Below are 22382 nucleotides of genomic sequence, written 5' to 3'. Positions count from 1 at the left end.
TATTCTTGGTTTATTCTCCAATTACATTTGCTCACAGCTTGGTGGACATGTTCGCTGTGTGCTTTTACTTTGGAAGTCACGTTTTCATTATTGCCATAACTCCTCTTCAGAAGTTCTCCAGAGCTTTATTAACTAATAATATGGGCCAAACAGTGTTTCATATTAAAAACCGACTGTAGAATCACGCAAGAAATTGATGGTTTTTATTCGACAACTATTTGATATCATGTTGTACCGGAAGTGCCTTTTCCTCGCCTCCTGACGACGCGTGGGCTTGACGGGGGGAGTGACGTCACAGGGTAAACAAACGGAAACGGCTCGGTCGGAGGCAGAGAGACGGCGTGGAGGCTGCGAGGCTGTCGGGTGTCATGTCCGGGACCATGATGCCTTCTTCCCGGAGGAGTGAGAGCGACTGGCAGGGGCTGGTCAGCGAGGTGAGTGAGGGCCGAGGGCCGGGAACAGGCGCCGGAGAGGCGGGCTGCCTCTTCGCGAAGCTCCCCTGCTCCATATGGAACGAGCCTGCGGGGGTGTTACAGGCCGATGGCATCCTCCTCCAGATGGGAGCCACCTGTGGGAGCTCAGGTCCTCGTTTACATCGCTACAGTACTTTCATTTAAACCTGCTTAACCATATCTCGCCGTCACAATTTGACGAAGTGGATCATGTGGAGTCAAAGAATATACTGAGTTAAAGCCACACTGGGTCCCAGCAACAGCGCCCTCTGCAGCCACACGTGGGAGATGCATTCTGTTCAAGATTCAAGAATCAAGAGATTCAAGATTCAAGATTTTTTTATTGTCAAATGAACAGAGATAACATGAAGTAGTCACTGTCAATGTAATGCTTGGGTCACACACTCTCTTTAAGCAATGCTCAGTAATTTCAACCCAAACAATTAAAATAAAAATAGAAATAGTATAAAATAGAATAAAAAAGAATAAAATAGAATAACAATGAAATAGAATATCAAAAATTTAAAAAAGAAAATAAAATATGTACATCTAAATATATATCTTTACAGATGAATGTTGGGCTCCAGTTTCCGTCATAGGCTGTAGATATAAAGGTTTCCGTGCGATTAAAGGGATAGAGCACAAGGAAAATGACAATTCACTCATTACCTACTCACCGCTATGTCGATGGAGGGGTGGGTGAGGTGTTTAAGTCCACTAAACACTTTAGGAGTCTCAGGGATAAACAGCGTTGCAGCCAAGTCAGTACAATTGAAGAAGAAAGGTGATCAATTTGTAGAAAAACGACAGATAAAAACATAAAATGCCTCCATACTGCATGTGTGGTGTCATCCAAGTGTACATTCATATCTGACTCGATACAAGGTCATTTACGCTGTGCTTTAAGCCTAAATGTCCTCTGATATATCATTCAGGGACCGTCGTAAATGCTAACGTCCGCTAGCTTAGCCACTTCAGGTGGACTTTTAGGATTAAAACACGCTGTAAATGAACTTGTTTCCAGTCAAATTCTACTCAAACACTGTTTTCCCCTGAGACTCATTCAATGTTTTGTGGACTCAAACACTTTACCCACTCCTCATCCGGCATAGTGGAAAGTGAAATTTCTGGGTGAACTATCCCTTTAAAGGATATAACACAGTCACTGCCAGCATACTTCCATGCACCTTTATATTGGCATTGTTGTGAGGCTATTAATCCACCAGAAGGCAGCCCAGAGTCTAGAGTTTCAGGATTGCAAAAAACCTACTGCATGGATTTCCATAAAACTTGTGTGAAGGATGGGAGATGGGCCAAGAAGGCATCTATCTTGGAATATCTGATTTATTTATTAATCCTTTCACCAACTTTCATATAAATCCGTTCAGGAGTTTTTGTGTGATCCAAATGACCAATCAATCATTTAACCAACCAACAAGATAACAAACGAGCTGAAAAGGGTGAAAACATAACCTTCTTGGTAAAGGAAGGGAATAGCTTGGTTGAGCCACACACCACTCTACAACCTTTACTACACACTCTACTACAGTATACTCACCTCTGTGACAGCAGCTGCTGTTTGATTTGGTTATGAGCTGGTCGGACAGCTATCAAGGTTTACTCTGTTCCCTCTGCTGAGTCTTATCTACACTTTAAACACTTGGCTGCCGTATGTGTGTTTTTCAACCTCTGGGGAGCTGGTCTGGGTTGTATCGCTTTTACAGTCAGGTAATCTGGCCATTTCCATCCCTGCAGGAAATTCGACAAGCCAACAGAAAGCTGGATGATACAGTAGTCGTCATGATTGCGGAATGTTATATGGAGACTTATGTCAGCACGTACATGTGATTAACTTTGTCTATTATAATGCAACTAATAATACCACTGCTTTGTGTTCTGTCCTCGCATTTGTGGTAGTTCCTGGTGTGTCGGCGTAAGCTGGAGAGTAAGACAGAGGCCCTGCTCATTCTGTCTAAAGAGCTGGATACCTGTCAGCAGGAAAGAGACCAGTACAAGCTGATGGCCAACCAGCTGAGGGAGCGTCACCAGGGACTCAAGAAGAAGTACAGGGAACTCATTGTGAGTTTGTCTTATTTGGCCACGTGCACTCTAATGTCTCCTACTGCACTGCTTCTTCATGGACTATGATGAAACTTATCAAAACATGCATAAAAAAACATTTGCTAGTTGTATTTGATGATTGAGAATGTTGTAATTACTGTATATATGCCTCAACGGTTTGGTGCCATTTTCATGAAATGGATTAAAGTTGTGTGATCAAAGGTCAAGGTCACACTGACCTCACCAAACATGTTTTTAAGCCTGTGCAACATAATATCACATGTCTGCCTTTTTGGAATTTCTGTGGTCAAATGTCACAGTAATGAGGCTGAAACTAGACTGAAACTACAATGACTGGCTGAGGCAAGCCATCTTCTAGTCTATCTAATGTTCTCGTTTATTCTCTTGATCTTTTAAGGATGGTGATCCCTCTTTGCCGCCAGAGAAACGGAAACAAGTAAGTTGATGATTTAATAAACCTTCTCACTTGCAAATATGAGAGAGAACCTGCGTTAGCCTTCAGTTGTCATAAAGACTAATATGGTGTTTAGTTTGTCCAGTTTGGACGACTGTAAAAAACATGGTGGCCACCGTAGAGAGAGCCCGCTCCGGATCTGAATAGAAATCCGGATGTTGCGGAATTAAATGTAGTTTCAAATTTCAAAGTAAATAGGGCTACAAACTTGTAACTACCACTGATGTGCTGCTGTGGATTTGGAGTGGATTCAGGGAAAAAGCTATTTATCTATTTATATATCCTCAATTAAAGACACGTGCCCGACCATGTTCCATTCGATTTACCAATTTGTTTAATAAAACACTGTATTTTAAATTCATTTTGTTCAGATTTTACACATTCATTATGTCAATTTTAGTGGAATTTGCTGATATTATGTGATAAAAGTGAGAAATCAGCCATCGTCCAGACAAAATAATTGAGCGTGTTTTTCTCAGCATGGTCTTTTATCTTTATCTATTTAGTAGTAAAGGCTCACATTGTGTTCAATGATGCACAACCTATTCTTGTTTCACCGTTGCTCTTGAGCGTTAGCAGTTGTTCCTCTGTGTGTTATTCCTCTGAGCTAAAGAAGATGTAGCCTCACTGAGCAGGGATTTGTTGTATATGCACTCTCTATGATGGATCAGTAGCCCTGTCACCAGCTGTCTTTTGACCATGTAGATCTCTGTTCCTCTCCTTGTGTCCATGCTTAACTCGTCCTCCCAGGTGAACCTGGCTCAGCTGCTGCGAGACTCGAGGGAACGAGCGAAACAGCTCGGCGAGGAGGTGAAGGAGCTGACTCAGAGGCTCACCGAGGCCCAGGGGGATAACAAGGTGAGGTGACCAGGAGCTTTAAATACAGCTCATTCGACCTGGGCGCTCACATATTGCATGTGTAGATGTCGAGATAAGCAGTAAATTAAGCGTGTTTCTTCTACAGCTCCTGAGGATGACGATTACTCGACAGAGGCTGGGGGATGAGGAGGTGGGGGCGCGCCACTTTGCTGCCCATGAACGTGAGGATCTGGTTCTCCAGCTAGAGAGAGCTGGGTTACAGGTTCATACATTTTTCTCATTTTTTTTCTCAAGGAAATTATCATCTCAAACCAAGGAAAACACCTCCAGGGAATCAGTTAAAATTGTTTACAAATGTTCACTTGTACTCACGGAGCAACTGAGAATTTGATGGTTAAAGGGCAAAGGTCACTGTCACCTTACGAAAGACGTTTTTTGGTTTCATGAACGCAATATCTCAGGCACTTGAGGGAGTTTCCTCGAATCTGGTACGAGAATGAATTAAATTGTTGTGGCTCCATAGTTCCTGGAACTATTTTGTCAAAAAAGTGCTGTTGATAGTGAGAGAAATCCACCATAGATTTCAAACTAGAGCAATCTTGTCCCTTAAAACCTCCCAGCGGCTTCTCTCACGAGCTCTTTTCACCCGCTCTTCCGTTTTTTTAGCTGGAGGAGATGGAGCACCACACGAAGGCTCTGACGGACGAGCTGCAGGACGTGAAGGCGGAGCGCAGTGTGTTCAGGGAGAAGGCCGATCGAATCAATGTGGAGCTCAACCACATCTTGGGCAACCACGAGGCACGCATCATTGATGTGGACGCCCTCTGCATGGAGAACAAGTGAGTGGGACACGAAGGTATCGAGATGTAGAGATGACAGGGTCTCTGTCATTAGACACACTAATTCAAGGCTGATCCACTTGTAGTTCTTCAGATCACCACCTTTCTTTGATTCTCTCAATTTTAGATTTGAATGTCTTGATATTTTATTCACACACACCAATCCATTTATTAGAAAACCATACCATTACATTTTTGTGCAGCTCCAGATCAGGAAGAATATCCAGTCAATAATTTTTTTTTTACGTGATCAACATTGCACGATAGAGTGTTTTTTTTAAACATTTTCATCGATTTCTCATGATAATACAGGGATCTTGATAAAACAATCAGACATGATCAGTGATCAGATATTTATGAATGTGCGAAATTTGGTGCAGACCAAAATAATAATCCGGATCAAGTGAATTTAAATGCGGTTTCATTGTGTGGACTGTTGGGCCTTGCTGGAGGAATTCACTCTACTGCATGCCTGTCTAGTCAGTATTAGTCGTGTAATCCTTTTTGAGACCAGTAACACTGTGCAACTGATCTTATTTCAGCAAATTCCCATGTTTAATACTCGGAACATTCATGATTTTTTAAGCTTCAGCTCAAAGCAATTAGTATCTGTGTCTGCATGTAGTCGATCACCCCTTCAATAATCTTATGTGAATTTAAACACTGTTGCTGCAGGTATTTGCATGAACGTTTCAGCCAACTGCAAGAGGAGGTGAATCTGCTCAAATCCAACATCATGAAGTACAAGGTACAGATGGCGTGTTGCTTTTAACATGTTTAGGTGATGCTGTTTGTTAGGCTTATAAATCCTGACAGAAATGACGTGATTTCACTAAATTTGTATTCTTATGCTTGTGCACTAAAAGTAAATGAGGAGACTTTGATGTAAAGTGTTCATCAAACGTGACAGGGCCCGCTTTATTCTTTGGTCTACCCCTCCCCACAGACTGCTCTGGAGAGGAGGAAGAACTCCAGCACATATGGGAAATCAAACAGCAGTCCCCTCACTGGAGTTCTCTCAGCCAAACAAGGTGAAGACACAAACTGCTCAGCTCACTTTAAATTCTCTTTAAACTCAGGCATAGATAGATGCTGGCGCAGCTGATCGGGGCAACTGAGTGAAATGTTTTCCTCCGTTTCCCAGCACGTCAGTCAGTTTTTGATCTGAACAACTCTGCAGCCGATTCCTCCTATTTTTCTCGCCGTAAATCATTCCATTATTTAATGAATCTTTTTTTTTTTTTTTCGCTGATCCTTCGAGCCAACCGGACACCAGCTGGGTTACTAATTGTATTCTGAGTGGTGGAGAGCGCCACTGGCAGGGAAATGAGTCTGCCATGATGACTGACAGTTGCAGGCAGAAGCAGCACAGTGGGCCCTGGAGTTAAAGTTAGGAGTGTCACCTAGTTGACAGCTGTTTCTAACTTTCTATCTCTGTCTTGCTCTTGTCATGCTGTTCTCCCTGTCTCTTGCGATATTACCCCATTCCCACTTTATCAATTTTTTCAAGTCTTTTGAAAGTTTGATCAGTGCATCATTATTATATCAGGCTGCTGGTTATTACCCTCTGTATGAGAGGGTGTTCTTTGCACATATCTGCTTTCCAATGAAAAAGCCGTTCTCCTTCATTTGTATCCCTTTCTCCTCCTACTCCCCTTCCCACCTCTTGTTCTTTTCTCTTCTTCAACCTTATTTTTCACCGCCACAATCGCTTATCTCTCCTACTTAGTCCAGGAGATGCTCCTGGAAGAGCACGGCTGCAGCCTGCCTGCCACACCTCAGTCCATATCCGACCTCAAGTCCCTGGCCACGGCTCTGCTGGAGACCATCCATGAGAAGAATCTGGTCATCCAGCACCAGAGGCACACCAACAGGTACTGAGCACAGGCTGTTTGTAAACACTGACGACATGACGGCCCCCAAAAGTGAAGCCAAATCATTTTGATCGTCCCCCTGGTGGCTGGAAGCAGTAGAGGTCATAAACCTGGCCTGCCCCATATTGGTGGATGGCACGTGGACAGAACTAAAAAGTCGTAGTACATTAAATCAATTTTACTCAACAATAGTGTCTGTTGTTTTATGTAGTTCTTATCCAGTGATGCCGGTAACGCGCTACTTAGTAACGCGTTACTCTAATCTGACCCCTTTTTCAGTAACGAGTAATCTAACGCGTTACTATTTCCAAACCAGTAATCAGATTAAAGTTACTCCTCCAAGTCACTGTGCGTTACTATTTTGTCTACTTTTTGTTACTTTCATTATCATCTACACGAACATGTGCACTTCTCGCTCTTACTCCGTCACTCGCAAACATCAACAAGACTTCACTTCCTCATTGCCCCCCCGATCGCCAACACAAGCAGCCAATGAGGGCCTGACATCCCCCAAAACGCCATCCTATTGGTCCAAACAGTCACATGTCCCACCCCGACCCCTTCGATGAACATCAGGATATCGGAACGCTCCTTCAAAACAGTGTTTTACTGAACATACGTCAAATCCAAACATAAACATAAACCCAGTCCGTTACAATATATTTGATTTTCTTCTTGCGTCTCTGGGAGTGAGGTCACGTAGCCTATGCGACAATTAAGTTGAATCGCCCTCGTTTCGTGCCATAATAAACAAGATCCCTACTACTGTCAATGCCGGGCTGCCTCACAGAACAGCTTTTTGTAAAACCACTCCTTGCTTCTCTAATGCTGTGAACAACAGGTACAATGTTCATAAAACATGTTGAAAAGTTACATTTATAAACAATGTAGATCATAAGTAGTACGTTTCTCCATTACAGTGTTAACAGTTAAATATGTCAGGTCAAGAAAGATTGTCATTCTTTTATTTTTTATAAAAACAAGTATTTATGTTAAGTGAAGTCAAGAAAGACTGTCTTTATTTTATTTTTATAAAAACTTGTATTTTTTCAGGAAATAGTTTTTAAGTTCAACTTGAAATGTCAGGAGATACATTATACGTTGTTGTTGTGTACATTACTGTTAAAAATGCGTGTTGGCAAAACCGGTTGTCATTTTTATGTTGAGGCGACGGGGGTGTTGTCGGCAGCTTCTGAATGTAACTAATAAAGTAACTTGTAATCTAACTTAGTTACATTTAAAATCAAGTAACTTGTAATCTAACTAAGTTACTTTTTAAATCAAGTAATCTGTAAAGTAACTAAGTTACGTGGCAACACTGTTCTTATCACACTGATGATTTTTCCAAGTGTTCATTTGTCCAGTAAGTTTCGTTTAAACTAGTTATTTGATGCTGTATAAATGGAGTGAAACGTCATGATTGACAGCTGAGACTGACGTCCAAATGACGTCAAAAGCAGAAAATGATGGCAGCAATATCTGGGGTACTTTAGCCTCATTATTGTAGAATGAAAGGTGCGTCGTCCATCTTTATTAACGGTCTATCCCCTCATTCCTGTTCTTCTTCCCACTACTAAAAGCACTTTTAAAATCAACAACCTCACAGCATTACGATTGTTTGACTTCCTGTACTAAAAGTCCTCCTCCGCCTCCAAGACAAACACCACACAGTGCGACACAGGCACACACTGTTCATCCCCCCTTGTAACCTGACCCTTTCTGCATTGTTCTGCAGGATCCTTGGGAACAGAGTTTCAGATCTGGAGAGGAAGCTGAAGACCTTGGAGGTTTCAGGACTGTGGAGCCTTCCAGGTTGGTTCTCAACTCAGGAGAAAAACCCAAAACAATATAACAGTCCGACCACAAACGATCTCTCCATCGTTCACTATAACACAGAGATCAATCCAGCTATAAAACAATTACAGAGTAATAACAGTGATTGGACTGTTGTTCAGGGCGTTAGAGTTTTCAGCACATTCCCTCTTAACAGAGAGTTTGTGTTAAATATAATCGTATCAATCACCTTACAATTTTACAAATTTTTGTAACTGTTTTTTTATTTTATTAAAAAACTTAGAAATAGTCAGTAAATTAAATAACTACAACACTTATAATGAAAAGACTATTTACTATTGAATGCATATTTGTAATGAGGATTTTTTTGTATGGGTTAATACATCAGTCTCCATCTCTGTATATAACCAGTCTGTAGTCCTGCCACACCATTAGCAAACATGACCGCGTGTGTGCGTGCAGCTAACTCACTTAATAATTAATAACATGTTGCTCTTGAATCCCTGGTATTATCTCTTATGTCTTAATGAATATTGAATTTAACTCTGGGATCTTTTCTCTGATTGTTCTACCTAGTACAGCGATTTAAATTTGTTTTACATTTTCTCCCTTTAATGAGGTTTAATGCTCATAACAACGTGTCTTTCTCTCCTCTCTCGCTGCATCTCAGGCTTGACCTACCGTGTGTCTTTGGGAATTGGGAGTATGTATTCCTTCTGCCCCACTTAGCCCATCCATGCCCTCCGCTATGTCATGCCAGGACAAATCTGGGCAGACGCCCAGAAAGCGTGTCACCTCATGCCCACCGTTCTCAGTGTGTCGACTCCATTGACCACCCGCTCATGTGTCCACTCATGATAGCATTGACTAAGCCAGGCTACCTGAATATCACACACTGATCATTTTTTGGTCCAGTGGATCTGTCTTAAATTCTACCCCAGGGAAAAAAAGTTTGGGTCTTGGGATATTTAAAGGGCACGAGAGCTCTGATCCATTTTTTTATGTTCTCAGATTATAAGTGGCCAGCATTAGAATTTTAAATCATGTTCCAAAAAGACTAAAATATTGACATATGTTGCTGAGTAGCCAGAGAAGAGAGAACTTTTGATTAAGATAATTAACCATTATAAGGTTTTTTCCCGACATGAGGATGTTCCCCCCCCATTCAAAATTAAACTAAAAGTTGATCATTGAACAGTTTACCTCAACTACAGTCTGCCTCAAACATAGCTTCCTCTTTCCCCACTGGAGGGAGGTGTTGTGTCGCGTATGAGCCAGCCCTGAGAGGTGGTGGGGCTGCGGCTCGATGGAGGTGCCCTGTCATGAGACCGTCATTCTCACTGCCATAAAGCTGACAAGCATCCATTACTGAAAATGATTGCCCACATTACAAACACATTTAGGGGAATGTGCCGTTATTAGCGAATTTGTAGGCGAGGGCCCAGAGTGCCTGACGACCACGCTGTCCACCACAGTTAGGGAGACGGAGATGTAGAGAGAGATGTGTGCGTCTGTGGCCTTGATGTGATATGAAGTTGGGCTGATGGATATTAAAGGCAAACAGGATAGGATGGAGCAGCACGGCCGCCTATACCTGAGGCCCGGAGAACACGAGAGGGTGACTGCATTGTCTCCGGATGAGAGGGAGCAAAAAACAGTAACAATCACATTGATGCAGTGAGTCAGATAAAGTTGTGATTGATAGATCCACTCCTGAGTCCACCCCTCCCCCAATGTGGAATGATTGCAAGGCGAAATGTAACACAGCAAGTGAACAGTCTGCCCGAGGGCATCAGCTATTGAAAAGACGGGTGGATACAGAATGCACCGATTTTTTTCCCCCCAGTTTCATCTTTTTGTCTCCATGTTTGTTGTGTTTATGATCTGGTGTGTTAGGGTGCCACGACAAGCAGAAAGTGCTGTTATCATTGCAGGATAGGTGCGTACAAATTTAAAGCATGCTGCGTGTGAGAGAGAGCGTTGAGGAGATGGTGAGATGACTGGACAGGAAGCTGCCGGTAAGGGTTAAAGCCACCGGTGCCTCCTGCTGCGAGCCTCCACGAGACGCTCCACTGTGCTCAGTCGAGGCCTGGGCTCCTGATACCTGACAAAAAACACCACCTTATTAGTGGCTATGAAATTCAGTCCTCAGAAAGCCCCCCTCTCAAAGCCACACCAAAGACCAGCTACCTCGGCCTAATGGAGGAGATGCTTGCTTCTAGAGAACTGCTTTTCTTCTTGTTAGCAAAATTGGTCAGTGGGACACAATCGTTTCTATGAGTTATCTGGTCATAATTTAACGTCTGGAAAAAGTGGAAGTTTTGGAGTTATGGATGCTTGTACCGAAAATCATCCCGATCCGTCCAATAATTGTTGAGAAATCACAAATATATGCCATGGTGATGATGCAAGAGGAAACATTAGTATACATCCTCTGGAGACCCTGCATGTCTGTACAAAAAAGTTTCATGGCATCCATCAAATCCATCAAAGTGCTGAACTAACATTTTCATCCCCATGGCCATGCGCCAAAGAAAAAATAAACCTTTGAAATGATAGGATAAGATAAGATAAGATCTGCCTTTATTGATCCTCCATAGAGGAAATCCACAAACGACACACAGGCTCAAGGAGGAAGCGGCACAAGGGGCAAATGCATCAAGAATAAAAATAGAAATCCTATATACAATAAAAGTAGAAAAAATAATACATGTACACGTCTCCTTACTAAATGTACAATATAAAGATATGGAGCAAGGTTGTGTATTTTTTTTTATAATATACAATATGTGCAGCAGTTGTTTTTTGAATTATCCTCTCCGTTAAAGAAGTAAAGGAACTATTTGTTAGACGACAGAAAACTTCTTCTCTCTCCTATTTGCAGAAGCCTCAGCATTCGAGTAGCCCCCACCCCACCCTACTCTCTCTCTCTCTCTCTCTCTCTCTCTCTCTCTCTCTCTCTCTCTCTCTCTCTCTCTCTCTCCCTGTCTCTCTCTCTCTCTCCAAACGTTGAGCATTCATAACCGTATGGACTGCATTCATAACAATATGGTCTCCGTTCACCATTCATGATTCTCACGCCTCGCGTCACCCAGTCATCCATTTTCTCATTCTTCTGTTTGTTTTCGTGTCCCCACACTTGAATGGGTCTGGTTCCTTGTCTATTCACAGAGACTCTCTGAGACAAAGGCTGATGGGCACACTTGCAGACTTATAGGCATGTAGTTAATGTGTGTGTGTGTGTGTGTGCGCGTGTGTGTGTGTATTTGTGATGTCGCGTTTATAGTACACAGGCTCCTATGATTAGCATATGTTGTCAGCCTAAGAGGCATGCAGCCTTCACTAATGAAGACAGATGACAGGGAGCTGAACCCACTTCTCTGTAAAAGCACTGCAGTGCATACATGCTTGTATGTTTTGTGTGCTGCATCCATCCATTCCTCACTTGCCGAAACCTTTGACAACTTTTCACATCACTTTGTCTTTTTGTTGTCCTTTGCAAAGGGCTAATAACAGCGACTGTGTGTTGTATGTGTTGTGCTCTCACAGGGACAAGACACAGCATCGTGCTGAACGACAACCTTCAACCAGAGCTTCATCCGACACGTGCCACTCCTCAGCCAATCGTGCAGCCGCCCAAAGGTGAGCGAGTAATTGTGTGTGTGCAGGCTCCTCCACCGTCGATGAGAGCCCTCGCTGTAATTAGCCACGATGTGCTAAGCGCTCCTCGCTTCTTTCCATGTTTAACCCGAGTCCTTTGCATTCCCTCCTCCACCCCGCTCGGCTTCTCATTGGTGCAAGCTGCCCAAATGCCATGGCATTTTGGAAATGTGAAGCAAATTCTCGCCCGCTGACATTCAGAAACTTCTGCCATCTTCTCTTTGAAAGGGGATGGGGGGGCCATAAATATGGATGCTAGTTCCAGTCATGTTGCTTTCTTCCTGCATGTTTTTGCATGTGTGTGTGTGTTTGTGTGTGTGTGTGTGGTGGGGTACTCTATGTGCAGTCTTTAACCTTTTTGCCTCCACATCGACAAATATGGGTCAGTAATCCCCAAAGTGAGAGCATATTTTGGCAGAAAGAAGCAGAACTAAGCTGTTGCTATTGCTGAGACGCGGGGCGTCACACTTGTCTTGCGTCCCGTTGTCTGGGGCACTGCTGCTATATTTAGCCTGTTGCCATGGAAGCACTTCAGTCACATAAGTAATTGAAATAACTTTCTACATTGACACAGTGGCACGGATCCAAAAGAGGAAAGTTTTTCTTTATTTTCTTTTTCATTCTGTCATAAATTAATTTTCTTTAAAAAACAACAACCTGAATGATAAAAGGACAGACAACCTTTGCCCTGAGAATCAACAGACAGATACATCCTTATAAACAAAAAGAAAAGAGCGGAGGAATAATACGAGTTCCTAAATATTCTTTGCATTAGTCTAAGACTCATTGTCTATATCTCCAAAGTCTAATTATGTCACTCTTCTCTGTCAACTGTTACAAGGGCAAAAATATAAAATGTATGTCCTTCAAATTCCATTCTAAACTCTAACTCTAAATGTTTTGCCGATCAGGAAATTAATCCTGATCATTTCCATAGTCAGTTCATTGTTTTAACAACCAATTTTATAATTTATTAAATAAAAATTCCTTATGTTTGCTGGTTCCAGCTTCTTAAATGTAATTTACTGTCACTATTCAATATTCTTAAAATAAATACAATTGGGGTTTTCTAAAAACAAAAAGTTGAGATATCAGGGAAGTTGAGAGGTGTCCATTAATTTCTGATAATCAAATGTGTTGTAGCGGCCCTGTTCCGGTGTCCTGTAGAGTTCCTCTGCCTGACCGATCAAAAGAGTGCATGTAACGGAGTCACTATGCATGCTGCTGACTGGTTGGAGTACATGAGCTGGGAGGAAGTGAATTCTCTGTCACTTCCTCTAGCCCTGTTGCTTCCGTTTTTCTGGGCTGTGTGTCCTTTCAGAGTGAGAGTTACGGTGCAGCTGATATATTGTCCATTAACACCAATAAAGTGAGCGATAAACTACCCCCAATCTCCTCCTTTACGCACCGGAGCTACAATAGTGGCGGCCATAATTGTGGTATAATTTCTTGGTGTTGTTTTGCACACATTGCTGTGCAGCATAGGGCAGAAGTGCTTGTTTTCTGATGACCACAGATCAAATGAGCAATTAAGATGACCGGTTGTCTCGTCTTCCTTCCCTCAGCTGTGTCAGGCAACAGAAGTTCGGAGGAATCATTGTGGGAATGCCACACCGCCGGCAGCGACCTTGGCACAGATGGCGTCGGCGGGGACGACACACCTGCACTGCTCAACAGCCTGGAGCAACTAGCGGGGGTGGAAATGAATGGGATCGACGGGAGAGGAGGGGGAGAGAGGGCGGCGCTGATGGAAGACGGGGAAGAGGGGCGCAGTCCGGTGGAAGAGGCGGGGCACGAGGTAGAAGGAATGGAGGATGAGGAGCTTGAGTCTACGGTGGAGGAGGGAGAAGAGGCCTTGGCGCTGGACGTGCCGCCCACTGAGTCAGAGCGCCCATGCCTACCGATGGAACAAGCCTCTTCCGAGTCTAATAATGTCACTGAACACGTAAAGGCCTCCGTATCAGCTCCCGAGGACCAGGCCACAGAGGTGTTGAGTACGGTGGAGTGGGACATTCACTGTGGCTCGGAGCAGGAGGACACCAGTCACAGCGACAACCTGGCATGAGCCTGGAAACACCCGAGACGTCGTTTTACATCCACGTCCGCGTCGTTCTTATCGATTATGGCGTTAATCATCCCTCGTTGCATTCTCGCAGCGTTGCCCCTGCTCACCGGCTCCCTGTTCCACCCGACAGCCCCTTTTTTTTTTATTTCTTTTTTTTTTCAAGTCAATAAAACACAGAGAAAACACTTTCACTTCTCAGCCCGCGTCGACAGAGCCGGAGGTGCAGTCGTAGCCAGACAGGCTTGTTACTGCGCAGGAACAGACAATCTTGAAATCAATGGAGTTGCAAACTTCATGCCCTACAGGAAGAGCGAAGTTCGGAAAATAACAAACATGGCAGCCTCAGCTCTCGGGCTCCATATTCCCCCCCTCTCCCCCCCCTGTGATTAGATAATCCCAATTGTTTGCTTTCCTCCTCTTCCTAGGGGATGCAAATCAACTCTCCGTTCCACCGTTGCTCTCATGGGGGGAGGGGAGGTTCCAAATTATCTCACCAAAACTTTTGCCTGAATGTCTTGTAGATATGTGTGAATTTATAATGTTAACGTAAGAGATTCTACTGATATCTATTCATCTGTATGGGCGAATCTCGCCAATCATCGTTTGTATTTTCCCCTCATTTAGAAGTTAATATTCGGATGAGACTACATGTGCCTTATACAGAATGTGGAAATGTGAACTGATATTTATTTAATTAAAAATGTATAAAAATCTGCAGTATTGCTGGTTGGTATTTTTCTTCCTCTCCCTCTCCCTCCTCCTCTGCGTAGGGTCCTGAGGGGGTCCGTCGTGCCTGGGTGCACAACTGAGACTCAAGAATCCTTTTAACCCCTCACACATCATTCCTGTTATCACATCTCGTTGGTGGTGTGGTCCTTGCCAGTGAGAATAAACCCAGAGTTTTGGCAGTGGCCATTGAAGGTGCAATCACCGGTCCAGTGATGGTGAAAGTGTGACCGATATGTGTGTCAGCTGAAAATGTATCTGATCAAAACTTCACCTTTCCTAGCTCCTGATATTTGTCTGAGTTATCATGTGACTTGTTTGATGTCAATGTTCCGAGCTAGAAAATGAGAACAAATCCGCAGGAAAGGCGCAGAGTGATTTGTGTTCACACGGTTGGTCTCTCATCAATTCTAAATGCAACGGCCTCAGTCACTTTGATTGTTTTAAGAGATTAGAGCCGCTTTATTTTGAGTCACTGCCTTTCAGCCTCGGGAGAGCAGTGTTTCAGCAAATCTAAGGTGAGTTGTCACAAATCCTGACTTTTTCTTGAATTCACAAGTTTTGGATTCAAACAAAGACGGTTTAAAACTTTAATTGCTAACGTGAACGTGGTGAGCATGGTACTTTGGTCGCGTAACTAAAAAGCTAAGTCGCAGACACTAAAAGTTTTCCAGATCTGTGAAATGATTTCGCAGTCAAAGTCCATTGCGCACAGCGTATCGAGAACAAGTGGCGAGGCCGACTCCTCCCGCTCGCAGGTGACAGCTAGTCTCTCCAGGCCAACACAGCATCAAAGCCAGAATCCACGAACTGCTTATTCTGCAAAAGACCACTTGCTATTTTTAATCTCAGACACAAAATCAAGGCAAGGAAAGAGAACAAATTCAAGCTAGAGAACTGTGGTGTGCACCCAGTGTCGGCGCCGTGCCAGGCAGATGATTTGGCAAGTTGCGGCGGGCCTATTTATTTTATTCAAAGAGTTTGTTTAGTTTATTAGCCAGATGGAGTCCAAGTTAATGAAATTGCGCCATGATACCGCTGGAGTCCTCATAAAGTTGTTGTCCAGTTTATGATGTGTATGAATGGCTTAAAGAAGTAAGTGAGCTTTGCTGAGATGAGGTGAGATGTCATCCTGTATGCGTGATACAAGTTAGAGGTAATCTGGGGAATTGAAGTTGACAATATCTTTTGTCTATCCTGCCCTGTATATTAAAATGGATGACCTGATTGCTTCCAAAAGTGAAGCCAATTCATCTTGGCAACCCCCTGGTGGCAGGCTGCGGTATAGATCATAAACCCTGCTGCATCCATGTAAGCAGATGGGACATGGACCAAATAGTCAAAGTACACGTGTAAGACAATTTTCTCAAAAAAAATGTCTGGTCTCATTACCTACATCAAGGCTGTATTCTCACTCTTGTCCTTTTGTTTGTTGGTTCATATGTTTATTGGTAAGCAAGATTACACAAAAATTGGAAGGAGCAGATCCAGGCATTTTTTATTAATCACTTTTCATAAACATTGTTAGTGAGCGAGTGCTTATTGACTTTTTCTCATTTTACCCAGGTTTATTCAGGGGACTAATTTCTCTAATTTGGTACAGCTTGATTGAATTTAGGGAGATTATTGGGCCTTGGTGGCGATACACGCTCTTACTAGTTCTAGTTTTAGGTTGATTTTGTTACACTGATGTTTGTTCAATTGTAAGTGTGGTTTTCACTTGACAGCTGAGACTGATTCACGTTTGAGCCTGTGCATGACATCTTTGATGGCTTAATTTCTGGCTAGTGTGAGTAATTGGAGATGCGTCATCCATCTTTATTTACAGTCAATGAACCTGCCTTTAGTTCCTTAACCATTAGCTTTCACTTCAATCGTTTCCTTAACTCTCTGCTGCTTGGATGTGGATTGGATGGATCCAATAGTTTATCGTTTATATCTGTGTGTATCCAGTAAGTAAGAAGAAACTGCAGCACATGTCCAGTCCACTCATGTGGACTTTTTAAACAAGGCATTTAAAGAAAAGGAAAACAAGATAAGCCTCAGGTGCCAGTAGTAAAGAGAAAATGTCTGGAAGTTTATTGGCGATTAACTTTTATCTACCTGAATTAACCCCACATAACCACCCAAACAACCACCACAGGTATACGATATATGAGCTGTTACTCGCTAAAGATTCATCAGAGACCCTCTGACGGCTTCCCGTTAGGATCTGACTGGCCAGTATCTGGCCTTGTCACACAGCTGAAAGATTCAGGCTCCCTCTCCAGACCCCTAGAGAGAGGAAGGAAAAAGAGGGATTGCTGAGAGCTGTTGTAGCCAATCATCGCCACTACAGATAAAAATGAGGCTACGGCACCGGCAGCTAGCCCATGCCAGAAACTAATCTTGAACCTTTTTTTCTGTGACAGTGACATTCCCCCAATGGAAGGAAGTAAAAAAATGTGCATTGCAAAGTGCTCCGATTGGACCCCGTGCTGCTCGAATCGCTCAGGTGTGTGTCTCTATTTGTACTTGAAAGGGAGATCAAAGTGGGGATCATCCATACGTGTGCGCGAGCCTGTCCTGAGATTTTTGCAGCTTTGTACGTAGCTGCTTCCCTTTCATGTTGTACAAGTTGAGATGGCTTTTACCGGATCATATACAGGCTTTTTCTCCTCCGCAGACATGTCCACATGTCATTGAGGGAGAAGCAGAGGTGTTCCTGACGACGTCCCAGTAATTAATTTCAGTATTTATACTGTACGTCAGCTTTTCTTGCTGGGACATGTCTGCCGTGGAAAAGGCCCATGCTGCTCATCTTATCGCAGCATCAGCTTGCTTTGTTCTGATCCCCCACCCCACCTCCCCATATTATCCCACCCTGAAGTAGAGAGAGAGACCAGCAGGGTCACAGCAAATGCTCACCAACTCTAATAAGTGTGACCAGGGAGCCAGAGGGCGTGTGGATGTAGGAGGGTTTGACACCCCATCATCTCGGGGCCCTCCGAAGGTTTGAGGAGTGAGAGTAGACAGGGGCGTTCGGAGCCAGCGGTTTCCAGGCCAACCACTCAGTCGGGTTAATTACTCTACCAACGAGATGCCCTTTCCAGAGATGGTCAGTGCCCTTGTGATCCACGCTTCATTCACTCACCTTGCTATATATATTTTTTTCTACCCATACCTGAGTTTTTATCATGTGGTGCCTCAAAGACACTCCAGTTCGCCGAGCGCTGCAGGGTTGCTCCCCAGGTGATGCGATTTGAGAAGTGTAACTTTCTGCTCCGCTGCTGACAAGGCTCTTATTATCTGAGATAATAGGGGACAGAAAAAAAGTAAAACGGGCAAAATATGTCAGTCATCTTTTTCCCGCTTGTTTCATGTGGCGTTAATAACGCTAATGCGTCACAGATGCGATTTGCATAACTGCATCATTTTCTTGGTTTGCACTTAAATCTGATTCGGTACCTGCAATTACTGTGTTAATTCAGATATCACTTCAGCTGACAAATATGAATATGGTCACGTGCAGATTGGTAATTTGAGCTCTTCTTCTTGCATAGGCTACAGCATACACTGTAGTCATAAGGTACCCAGTGATGTTGTTCATTTCTTGTGAGAATTAGGTTGTTTATAAAAATGTTGCACAATTCAGGTGGCGATCGAGACACTGGCTAAAGTTTTGGGGAGCCGTAATGTCTTCAGTCTTTACAGTCAAGGTTTCTGCAAAAGAAAATATGAAGCCACAGCTGGCATCCAGAAACCTTAGCTTAGCATAAAGATATGACACAGGGGTTTATCCAGTCAGGCTCTTATTCATTATTCTGAAGTCCAAATCAAATTTAATTATTGTGAAAAATAAATTAAAGAATTCAAATACTTTAATGAAGAAAGTATGATTTACAACTTCATGCAAAGTGTATGTTCTCAACTCTTATATTACTGGGTTGTAAGTTGCCTGTTACCCCTGTTTCCAGTTTTATACTAAGACATGATCGACATGAAAGTAGAATCAGTCTTCGCACCAAACTCTCAAAAAAGCAAAGAACAGATATTTCAGAAAATGTCCAACTGTTCTTTTCAAGCCACATTAGATTACAGAGCTGTAAATACCCTGGGAATGCCATCAGACCTCGTGTTAATCAAGAAGTTTACTTGATCACAAAATACTGCCTGCTGCTTGTGCTTCCTCGTCCCCTGTGACCTACCTCAGTCGTTTCCCCATTTCCTGGAGGCAAAACTGAAACTGACTGCAATAACAACAACAACAGCAACATGGCTCCGGAGACCCTGCTGGGAAGCAAGGCAGGCAAAGTCGCGGGATGTTGGAGGATGCGAGAGCTTGTGGACAGCCGATAAGCAGAAGGGCCACACCGGGGGTCAGCACGTAGCCACGGCATACAGTCAGATCTCTATTAAGATAGAAGATGGTGGGCCATGTGTGATAAGAGCCGACAGGACCCGGTGATGGGATATCAGTGATTGGGCAGTGGCAGCAGATGCCACTCTCATCAACCAGCGGGGGAACCGGGGCTGGGCCTAACTTGTTCCCCGGCATTTGTACCATAAAGTAGTCCTCCATATTCTTCATGCAAATTTCACATATCATATTTTGTAAATTGCAGAAAACAATCTTGAGTTTTTAAAGCATTGAATCCACCAGATACAGATCTTCATATGACTTCGGAGAATTACCCAGTTGAAAAGTTCCACAGATTTAAACTTGAAAGGGATTTAGAGTACATAAAATGGGCCCGGAATGAAAAGATTTCTTCAGGAAAGCAAGATTCCGTCACAGTTCAAGACTTTCAATTTATGCATCTGTACTTGCTCACCAAGACAGTGCACCATTGGATATGTGATTACAGGTAACAGAATAAGTCGCAGCATCCTTGGTTGCAGTTTGTTTGTCCTAAGCTTTCCTGCAGGACTATTTTCCAGCGAGCTCGACTTTTTCACTCCAGTAACAGGCACTTCTGTGGCCTGTGTTTCTGCTCCCATGGCTCCCCTCCTCTCCTTCATTAACTGCAGTACCATCTTCTGTATTTAAATCCTTTCCAGCCTGTTCATAACGGACTTTCCAATAGCTCTCGTGCTGAGCCACAGTAAGTGTGGCCAATCCCGCCATACACAACAAATACACAACTTTATTATGCTGACTGTGCACATCTTCAGGTAGATTTTTGCAGGTATATTCTCTAAGCTCCACCTTTAGGATCGAAAGTACATTTTAAGTTGTGCAAAGCGTCGGCATATTTCCTCAAAACTATAAGAGCAGCGTCCACTGATGTCCAATTTATGAAATGCCTCACCCTTATACCATTTCAAGGGACTTGTTAAAACTTCTTGTTAATGCTATATAAGCACATTATGCAAAACCACTCATTGCCCTGAAGAGTGTGTGTGCGCACTACAAAAGGTTGTTGATGCAATGGACACAGTTGATGTGACACACAAAAAGTATTTAACTCATTATGCCAGAAACAATTTGATTTAAAAAACAACTACAAATACTTCATAATTGTTCATCAAATATTATTACAACTGTTTTGCAAAACAACCCTCTCCAAAAATGTATCTTCAAGCTTACAGCATCCCTTCTAGATTTTTAATTATTGTTATCTTTGAGTCTGTTTCGCATCCACTTCTTTAAAGCTGGGGGATTTCATTCTGAATCCGTGTGGCAATTTAGCAAACGATTAGTTGCCATCCAGTGTTGTCCATGCTGTCCCTGCCAGCTCTGCTATGTTTGCCAGAGCTATTTCATACACAATTGGACTGCTATTTAATAGCCTGTGAAAGAGAGATGGACAGCAAGGTGGAAAATCCCGAGCATTTCAAATTATCCTTGAATATTCGAGCATTATGACTTTGTTCAAACGTTGACTTCTCCTTAACCATCACCATCAATCCCGCTGCTATAAGCAATGAGCCATTCGCCATTATGCAGCTTGTTAGCAATGTCCAGGCTGTGTAATTACCTGTGTCAACTGCAATAGATTGTCTTCAGTAACAGATTATTCATCACTTTATAATTGTGGAGGCTGAAAAGGGGAATTTTAAGTTGTTGCAATAAAACTAGAAGTAAAAATGTCCATGCTCTTCACTTTTCATGGTTGCAGATTCCAGCCGGGATCCTGTTTGTGCATCTTGAGTCCAGAAAAATATGGGAAAGCACAAATACTTGCTGTTCCTTCTGGGAGGGGAATTAATATGCATCCGGTATGAGCTGAAACGTATAAAAAGTAAATTGAAATAGAAAACTTCATACTTTATTACTTTGTGAGTTGCAATAATCTTAATTTTAGCTCTTGGATATTTCCATACAAGATTTGCATTTTCTCCTTGCCTGCCCAAGTATGAATAGCACAGTATAGTAGTCATTGAATCTAGGGCATCCAAACAAAGGTGAGGAGCAAATGCCTCTTCCTCCAGGATCTCAATCTTTTTTCAGATGATCAGTTTTGGAGTTTCAGAGCTGTGTGACAACACTGCCAAAAATCATGCGATTCGCTAAGACTTGGTTTTAGGGTTAGGTTTCGGGCATTTAGTTTGAATGGTCATAGTTAGGGTTAAGGGTAATGTATAATATCAATGAGTGTCCTCACTGAGATACAAGTACAAACGTTCACTAATTAGGGCTGGAGCACCTACGGTGGGAGGCCCTATTGCATTTCGAAGGATTTGTATTTCCCCTTTGGGCTTTTTCAGGGCCTAGACATGCTCAAATTCGTACCAAAGTTTGCAGGAAATTCAAAACCCCAAAGAGTAATTGTATTCTGGAGTAATTTGAAATGGGCGGGGAAAAATGGCTCAACAGCGCCATCTAAGAAAAAGCCCCTCAGTAAGCTTTCATCGAAATCTTAACAAAAAAAGGTAGCCCAGGTGTATCATGACTAGACAAAATAAAGATGTCAAGAGGTGCAATGGAAAAACGCAACAGGAAGCCCGCCATTTTGGATTTAGTGGCCATTTTGGCCGTTTTCTTATCCCAGGGTTTTCATCAGATGAACTTCATATGGACATGAGTGTCCTCACATGAAGATGGAGATATAAACAACCTTGAAGTTCGAGTTTTCATCACACGTTGTGATCGTGCCATGGCGTAAAAGTTTGATTACACGCCATCAAAACACGATGTTCTGTATCTCAGACATACATGATGCAATCGACTCCCAAACTAGACATGTAAGACAAGAGTCCCGGCCTGATGACATCTACACAGAAATTATGAATTAAAATCACAGTGCCCCCTGGTGGCAACAGGAAATGTCTTGTTTTTGGAAGTGATGTTAGAATTATGTCTTTGATGCAAAGATGAAAGATGCATACGATCTGAAGAGAGACAAGAGTGTTTTGGACCTGAAGAGATCTATTAGTCTAGTATAGTGATAGCGATAGCACCACCTACTGCCAAAAGGAGGTAAGCCTCGTTTTAAAACTAAATTCGATTTAGATAGTGTCCAGTATGGGGTCTATATAATATAATTTAATTATAAATATATAATTTATAATGAACAAACATATATCGAAACTGGTTTTATTGCAAAGCGGGTTTACACATACAAGGAATTTGCTTCGGTGTATTTGTGCAAGTATACGTGTGAAGAATATTGTAGAAAATAGGAAACAAAAATG

The 22382-nt window shown here is 42.8% G+C and overlaps 1 protein-coding gene across 1 annotated transcript; it reads left to right on the top strand.

Annotated features, from left to right (window-relative positions):
• The first annotated feature begins 320 nt into the window (after positions 1-320).
• Positions 321-14754, top strand: ccdc149a (coiled-coil domain containing 149a). The gene is made up of 12 exons (XM_061066132.1): positions 321-434; positions 2370-2531; positions 2932-2970; positions 3739-3846; positions 3953-4069; positions 4474-4646; positions 5322-5394; positions 5593-5677; positions 6376-6520; positions 8256-8332; positions 11864-11956; positions 13540-14754. The coding sequence occupies exons 1-12, from the start codon at positions 369-371 to the stop codon at positions 14037-14039; spliced, it is 1638 nt and encodes a 545-aa protein (XP_060922115.1). The 5' UTR covers positions 321-368; the 3' UTR covers positions 14040-14754.
• The last annotated feature ends 7628 nt before the right edge of the window (positions 14755-22382 follow it).

The sequence above is a fragment of the Limanda limanda genome, chromosome 22, assembly GCF_963576545.1.
Source record: "Limanda limanda chromosome 22, fLimLim1.1, whole genome shotgun sequence".
Classification (NCBI taxonomy): Eukaryota; Metazoa; Chordata; class Actinopteri; order Pleuronectiformes; family Pleuronectidae; genus Limanda; species Limanda limanda.
Note: the sequence above shows the minus strand (reverse complement) of the source record. Positions and strands in the feature narration are given on the sequence as shown.